The sequence below is a fragment of the Brassica oleracea genome, chromosome C6 (assembly GCF_000695525.1).
Source record: "Brassica oleracea var. oleracea cultivar TO1000 chromosome C6, BOL, whole genome shotgun sequence".
NCBI lineage: Eukaryota > Viridiplantae > Streptophyta > Magnoliopsida > Brassicales > Brassicaceae > Brassica > Brassica oleracea.
In genome coordinates this window covers 25,892,334-25,900,677 of record NC_027753.1, presented here as the reverse complement: position 1 = coordinate 25,900,677, position 8,344 = coordinate 25,892,334, and the positions used below count along the sequence as shown (strand labels likewise).

The following is an 8,344-nucleotide window of genomic DNA, read 5'->3' as shown; positions in this document are numbered from 1 at the left end:
TTTAAAGTTAAATATAATCCTTAAATTATAATTGATTGTTGAGTTTAGTACTATTGTTTTCACCCTATTTGTTTCAAAATGAAATATTTTGTAGTTAATATACTTTTTAAAAAAAAATTGTTTACATCATAATTTATCATTTTATACTCTATAAATAGAGATTTTGTCCATTTAATTTGGACACATAAATTTAAAATTAAAACTTAAATGATTATACGGAAAAAGAAAATGTGATGTGAATTTTAAAAAGGTAAAAAGAGACCGTTGGAATAAATGGAACCATTGTGCATACTATTAAAGCAGCATTAGATACGGTTAGAAGTTCTAAAAGAAAAAAAATAAACAAATATGTTAATTATTACAACTCTTGAAACATTAATAAAATAACATATGTTGCTTTAATGTTACAACCGGTTCTAAACCCCTTTAGTTTACGAACTTTTTGCTCAATTTTTTATTGTGTTTCTGATTTTATCTTTTTTTTTAGAAGTTAAGAAATTCTCCTAAAACCAGCGTTAGAGCTGCTCTGTGACCCCTGATAATCCAACCACCGACAAGTGTACCAATTTTATAATTTATATTTTAACACAACAAAAAGTTTTTTTTTTACTTCCCCAAGGATGAATGAAATCTAGACCATGTTAAACTAACTCTCCTTAATTATGTTGACAAAAAAAACTCTCCTTAAAAAAATAATTTTTTTTAATGGAGATGGAACCATGATCCCTTAAACTTCTATTAGGTGATTTATAAATTTTACCCATTAAACCAGCTCTTTAATAAATAAAAAAAGCTATACTTGTTATTCAGAGCAACATTATTGAAAGTCTCTAATATGGGTTCTTAAAATGAATTAAATAAAAAGAATACTAATAATAATACTGCTGGTATCTCAAAATGTTAAGAAAGTTAACCCAACATATCTGAAATATGTTTGGCTGAGTTTCTCATAATTAAACAATATTATTTATATATACTTACACATATATGTAATAAGAACTCCAAGTTGAAAAACCTCTTGGAGGTGCTCTTACCTTCAGTTTCCACTATAAAATAGCGCAAGACATGGATGTTGAAACCAAGCCTCTATTTCTCATTACTTACATTATTGTCTACCTATCTTCTCCGTTTTCAACCAACATTGTTATAGTGTGTTATAGTGGTTAAGTGTTGGTTATGTGTGTACCAAGTAGATAACAATACTTGAGGGATAAGTTATTATTGTAACCGTGTAGATAAGTACGAATAGATATCAGATGAGATGAGATCTTATGTGTTGAGATTCTCTAGTCTAGTATATATGTAAATCTCACGTTGATGAATAAGACTCAGAACATTCTCAATACTTTTTCCTTCTATTTACATGGTATCAGAGCTTGACTAAAACCAAAAAAAAGATCCTTCGGAAGAAACTTGTTGAGAACGAGCGACATCATGTCAAAAGATGTAACAAAGTACGAAGGTAGTAACGGTACTGAGAGAGCTATGTTGTCTCCATACTTTCTAGCACCAGCGGATAACCCTGGAGTATCCATCTCTCTCGTCTCGTTGACCGGTGAGAACTATGCTGAATGGTCGTCGGAGCTGGAGAACGCTCTACGTGCCAAACGCAAGATCGGCTTCATTGACGGCACCTTGACGATGCCGAGTGAGGTCGAGAAGCCTACCGAAGCAGAGTCGTGGAAGACTGTGAATTCCATGATTGTGGGATGGATAAGGGCGTCTATATCACCCACAATTAGATCAACAGTCATCTTCACGCCTTCTACGTACAAAATGTGGGGCGACTTGAAGAGAAGGTTCTCTGTAGGTAATGCAGTGCGTGTGCATCAACTACGAGCGGAGTTGGCGGCGTGCAAACAAGGTGGCTCCAGCGTCATGGACTACTTTGGTCATCTTGTGTTAAAGTGGGAGGAGCTTCTCAGTTACAAGCCCATTCCCAAGTGTACGTGTGGGGCCTCTAAGAAGTTTGTTTCAGAGTATGAAGAAGAAAAAGTTCATATGTTCTTGATGGGGTTAGACGATGCTCGATTCGGTAATGTCTGCACCAACATCATCGGTATGGAGCCTTTGCCTGATCTCAACTCAGTGTATCAGAGAGTTGTGAGGGAGGAGAGACGTCTCTTGACAGCTCGAGTTGAGAGCAAGCAAGATGCAGTGGGTTTTCTGTCTACAACAGACGGAAGTTCGAGTGATAACTCGAGTATGAGTGGACTGATTGCAGCGGTGGTTCGCAGTCGTGGAGGTCCTGTTGTATGCTCACACTGTGGGAGAACTGGTCACGACAAGAAGGATTGCTGGCAACTCATCGGCTTTCCCGATTGGTGGGCAGAAAGAAACCAAGGTGGTGATCGCGGTGGTCGTGGCAAAGGAAGGGGACGAGGTGGAAGAAGTCAACATCAACAGCCTCGCTCCAATGTGGCTCAAGCGGCATCAGGATCAGGAGTCTCAGCACTTACCCTCGAGCAGTGGGCCTCTCTGACCGCCTTACTTGATCAACAAAAGCCAACGCCAATACCAGACAAGTTGAATGGTAAGCGTCAAACCAGTGAGGTGATTCTAGACACAGGGGCATCTCACCATATGACCGGTGAGATAAGATTGTTAACTGATGTAGTAGACATTGTGTCATGTCCTGTTAACTTTGCCGACGGGAGTCACGTTAAAGCATCAAAGAGTGGCTCGCTTAAGCTTTCTGATAAGCTCACTCTGAGAAATGTCCTATATGTGCCTAATTTAAACTGCACATTACTCTCTGTCGCCAAACTATTGAAGGAAACTGGTTGTCTTGCTGTTTTCACTGACACACTTTGTATATTATAGGACCGTTTTACGAGGATCCTGATTGGAGCCGGTGAAGAACGGGATGGAATATATGTTTATGGAGATGTCACCATGGTCCGAGGGTACAGAGTCAAGGCTGCTGAAGACAAGACTTTGTGGCATCGGAGATTGGGGCATCCAGCTTTCGGTGTTCTAGGGCATTTACCTTTTGTTTCTGGTGTTTTAGAGAAATAAAGAAAAATTTGGAGGTTGTGATATTTGTTTCAAATCTAAACAGACTCGTGGGGTATTTTCCGAGTCATTTAATAAAGCTTCTGTTGCGTTTGAACTAATACACACCGACTTGTGGGGTCCCTATCGTAAACAATCCTCTTGTGGAGCCGTCTACTTCCTCACCATCGTAGATGACTACTCGCGAGCGGTCTGGATACACTTGCTTCTCGAGAAAACAGAAGTCAAAACGGTCTTGCCTAATTTCTGTACGTTGGTTCAAAAACAGTTCGGTCGTCCAGTGCAGAAGGTAAGAAGTGACAATGGCACTGAGTTTATGTGTCTGGCGAAATATTTCGCAGCTAATGGGATCATACACCAGACGCCATGCGTAGCCACTCCACAGCAGAACTGGAGAGTCGAACGGAAACATCGTCACATACTCAACGTGGCTAGATCTCCACAAAGTTCTGGGGTGAAAGTGTGCTTGCAGCGGCTCACGTCATCAATCGAACACCGTCTAGTTTGCTCAAGGGAAAAACACCATATGAATGCTTGTATGGCAAACCGCCAGCATATGAGGATATCAAGGTGTTCGGGTGTTTGTGCTTTGCACACAAGGCGTCGCGAGACAAAGATAAGTTCAAGGAGTGGAGCAGGAGATGTATCTTTGTGGGCTATCCATTTGGAAAGCGAGGATGGAAGCTATATGATCTGGAAAGCCACGAGTTCTTCATATCTCGCGACGTAGTGTTCTCTGAGAGTTCATTTCCATATGATGTCGAGACAGGAGCATCCCCTACTGAACTCGTTCCACCAATGGTTCACAACTTAGGTGATGTTGAGTACGAGTTACCAGTTGTGGAACCCAGGGGGAGTGATGATGCTACTGCAAGTGTACAAGGTGAAGTAAGAAGTGAAGAAGCAACCACTGATGGAGCTGCAGTATCTGATGTGTCGTCTACAGAAGCCACGGTCGCAGCGCCAGAACAGATTCAAGAGAGCGTTCAGGTAGAACCACCTCTTGGGAGAGGACATCGCGTCTCTCAACCGAACGTGAGACTTCAGGACTATATTGCCTACAACTCGCAATGTCTCCTCGATAAACATACTCCCATTCCACCTACAACTCCATCACGGTCTTCAGATTCGGTCCAAGGTACGTCCTCATACCCCATATCGGCACATGTCTCTGACGCAGTGTTCTCAAACAAACATCAAGTTTTCCTCGCAGCCATAACAGCTGAAAGAGAACCAAAGAGCTTCAAAGAGGCCGTGCGGGATCCTCGTTGGAATAACGCCATGTCAACTGAAGTTATGGCTCTTGAGGGACATAGAACGTGGGATGTGACAGATCTGCCGAAGGGAAAGAAAGCGCTAGCATGTATGTGGTTATACAAATACAAGTTCCACGCCGACGGCACCGTAGAAAGACCCAAGGCTAGACTTGTTGTGTGTGGAAACAAACAGAGAGAAGGTGAGGACTATTTCGAGACATTCGCACCTGTGGCAAAACTAACTACGGTACGTACACTGCTCGAGGTCGCAGCAGCTAAGAACTGGGAGGTACATCAGATGGACGTTCATAACGCATTCCTCCATGGAGACTTGAAAGAAGAAGTGTATATGCAGATAAGCCGGGCAAGGTTTGTCGCTTGCGCAAATCGCTGTATGGCCTTAAACAGTCCCCGCGGTGCTGGTTTGCGAAGCTAACCGAGGCATTGAAGCGGTTTGGTTTCAAGCAGTCGTACTCCGACTATTCTCTCTTCACGTTCATCAAAGGAGATAGCTCGTTGCGTGTGTTAGTGTACGTCGACGATTTGATCATTGCCGGAAACAGGATGAATATGATGATCAAGTTCAAAGCGTACCTAAGTGATTGCTTCAAGATGAAAGACTTGGGGAAAGCGAAGTATTTTCTTGGAATCGAGATAGCAAGGGGTCCGCAGGGCATGTTTCTAACGCAGAGAAAGTATGCATTGGACATTGTGGCAGAGGCTGGACTGCTTGAATGTAAGCATGTGTCTACACCTATGGAACAGAACCACAAGCTTCGGTCTGACAAAGGACCAATGTATAAGAACCCAGAGAGGTTTCGGCGGTTTGTGGGTAAGTTGGTGTATCTGGCCATAACCAGACCGGAGCTTAGCTACTCGATACATGTACTTTCCCAGGTCATGCACAAGCCGCGTGAAGTTCATTGGGACGCGGTTGTTCGAGTATTACGGTATTCGAAGGGATGCCCTGGTCAAGGCATCATGCTAAAAGCGATAAGTGATCTGCGTCTGCGAGCGTTCTGTGACTCGGACTGGGCTGCATGTCCAACGACTCGACGGTCCCTTTCTTCGTTCGTCGTACTATTGGGTGATTCTCCCATCTCTTGGAAGACCAAGAAACAAAACACAGTCTCGCATTCATCGGCTGAAGCGGAGTACAGGTCGATGGCAGTAACGCTACATGAGCTGAAGTGGCTAAAGCGATTGTTGAAGGACTTGGGAATCACACATCAAGAAGCGATGGAGTTGTTCTGTGATAGCAAGGCAGTGATATACATTGCAGCGAACCCTGTGTTCCATGAGAGAACGAAACACATCGAGGCTGACTGCCACAGTGTTCGAGATGCAGTGCAAGATGGATCAATAGTGACGCGTCATGTTCGTACTACTGAGCAACTTGCAGATATAATGACCAAGGCGTTAGGAGCTCCTGCATTCCACTATCTACTGACCAAGTTGGGTGTTCGTAACCTCCACGCACCAACTTGAGGGGGAGTGTTATAGTGTGTTATAGTGGTTAAGTGTTGGTTATGTGTGTACCAAGTAGATAACAATACTTGAGGGATAAGTTATTATTGTAACCGTGTAGATAAGTACGAATAGATATCAGATGAGATGAGATCGTATGTGTTGAGATTCTCTAGTCTAGTATATATGTACATCTCACGTTGATGAATAAGACTCAGAACATTCTCAATACTTTCTCCCTCTGTTTACAAACATCAACTAATGGCAGACCAACTTCAAAATCCCTTAAACACTTCTCCTAAACCGGGTCTGATCAAAGAAGAAGAACAAGAAATGGTGGCCTTGCATGCCGAGAGGATCGTGTACTCCTTGACGTTCCCAATGGTTTTCAAAGCTGCCTTGGAGCTGGGAGTCATCGACACAATGGCTGCGGTTGAGGATGGCATGTGGCTCTCGCCTTCCGAGATAGCGTCTCGTCTCCCTACTAAACCCACCAATCCAGAGGCTCCACTGATGCTGGACCGGATGATGCGATTACTCACCAGCCACTCGATCTTGAAATGTCGTGTTGTTGAAACCGGAGAGAACGACCAAACCGGAAAGATCGAAAGGGTATACGCAGGTGAACATGTTTGCAAGTTTTTCTTGAAAGATTGTGACGGCTCGGGTTCTCTCAGATCTATGTTCATGTTGTGCCATGACCACGTCGTTTTCAAGAATATGTACGTTCTATATATTAATAATATGAAATAAATGCAATTACGTCAAGTTAATTTACATATTCTCCTAACTAATATTTTTCTACAGGTCACATCTAAAGGATGTGATATTACAAGGAACAGATGCATGTGTTTCTGCCCATGGTATGAAAGTCTTCGAATACATTGCATCTGATGAACAATTCGCTGAGAAGTTTAACCCGGGAATGTCGGAATCTTCAACCATGTTCATGAAGAAGTTTCTAGAAAAATACAAAGGATTTGAAGATGTTAACACCTTGGTGGATGTTGGAGGAGCTGTTGGAACCCTACTATATGTAGTCACTTCCAAGTATCCTCATATCAAGGGCATCAATTTCGACTTACCACCGGCTATAGCCTATGCTCCTGCTTATGCCGGTAAACAAATTAAATAAAAAACTTGATATATAGTTTGTGTATTGAAGTGTTAATAGTTACATTCTAATAAATAATAATCTCCTAAAACTGTTATTGTTATATATCTTGATTAAATCTGTTATTATAGGAGTGGAACATGTGGTGGGAGACATGTTAGTAGAAATTCCAAAGGGAGATGCTATTATCATGAAAGTAAGTATATATGCATATAAACTATCATGATCTAATTAATACATATGTTGAACAAAATAAAAAAAAGGTTTGATTGATGACAGTGGATACTGCATGCTTGGAACGATGAAAACTTTGTTAAAATTCTCAAAAACTGCTGGGCAAGTCTTCCAGAGAGAGGAAAAGTGATAGTTCTCGACGTGGTTATGCCAACAGAACCAAAGTGTGACGACTTAGCTTCTAACTTGCGGTTCACTTTGGACATGTTCATATTAACACAACGTTCAGGTGGTAGAGAAAGGACTCTTCCCGAATTGGAGGCTTTAGGTTGTGCTGCAGGCTTTAGTCGTTGCCAGTTCATTTGCCGGGCCTATTCTTTGTCTCTTATTGAGTTGCGCAAATAGATTTGAGGTTTGCAAAAATAAGAACCACTACTTGTCCCATGAATACTATGCATCACTAAGATGCCTATGTTTTGATGTTTATCTACCAGAAATAAAAGCGGAGAACTTTTTTTTTTTTTTTGTCAACAGAGAACTTGTTATTATGTGTAATATATATGTGTGATAAACAAGTATGGGTGTTTCAGTTTTTTATTTGGTTAAGTTTTAACATTCGGGTATGGAGTTTTAAAAAATTGCTTGAATATTTATAAAATTGAGTTTGGCTTCGATTCAATTATTGTAAATTTTGGTTAGGATAACAATATATAGACAAATGAATACCGGAGAAAATTAAATTTAAGGTTGATTTATATTTGTTAATTTGGATTACTTTTTTAGAGTTTAGAGGTTTTGGGTCTGTGTGCTCATACATCTCATATATCTAGTCCTAAACCATTTCAAATTAGCTATTTTTAGAAAAGAACAGTTCTTACAGCATTTTCAAATCTACTGTATTTTCAGATTAAATCTCAATTTGGAATAAATTTTACTCCACTATTAATTTCAAACTAGACCCTGATCAGCGCGGATATGAATTTTCAGTTTTTAATTATTTATTTTATTAAATGATGTATTTGTAATATTCGTTCATATTATATTCATTAAGTAAATATTTTTTTGCATCTTAAACTATCTATACTTTTACGAATGTGTGATATCATATAAAAAAATATTAAAAAATGAGTATATAGAGTTAATTAGATAATTGTAAAAACATAAATTTTCTTTCGTGTGCGATATCATATAAATAATGATCCACCCAGTTAACAAAAATCATGATTTTTTTTTATTTGTAATTTTTTTTTTTGACCATTTCTTTAAAACTATATTAAATTTAACATATTTTAATTAGAATATTTTTAATATATTTACA

General features: G+C 40.1%; 1 protein-coding gene across 1 annotated transcript; it reads left to right on the top strand.

Moving 5' to 3' along the window:
- The first annotated feature begins 1,103 nt into the window (after window positions 1-1,103).
- Window positions 1,104-7,552, top strand: LOC106296887 (caffeic acid 3-O-methyltransferase-like). The gene is made up of 5 exons (XM_013733128.1): window positions 1,104-1,140; window positions 5,992-6,460; window positions 6,546-6,856; window positions 6,984-7,048; window positions 7,132-7,552. The coding sequence occupies exons 2-5, from the start codon at window positions 6,000-6,002 to the stop codon at window positions 7,429-7,431; spliced, it is 1,137 nt and encodes a 378-aa protein (XP_013588582.1). The 5' UTR covers window positions 1,104-1,140; window positions 5,992-5,999; the 3' UTR covers window positions 7,432-7,552.
- The last annotated feature ends 792 nt before the right edge of the window (window positions 7,553-8,344 follow it).

What these genes read in the sequence shown, in the direction of transcription:
- LOC106296887 (XM_013733128.1), top strand. Translation starts at nt 6,000, where the DNA reads ATGGCAGACCAACTTCAAAATCCCTTAAACACTTCTCCTAAACCGGGT. An exon ending in CACGTCGTTTTCAAGAATAT is followed by an intron (nt 6,461 to 6,545) that starts GTACGTTCTATA and finishes ATTTTTCTACAG; the next exon opens with GTCACATCTAAAGGATGTGA. An exon ending in CTATGCTCCTGCTTATGCCG is followed by an intron (nt 6,857 to 6,983) that starts GTAAACAAATTA and finishes CTGTTATTATAG; the next exon opens with GAGTGGAACATGTGGTGGGA.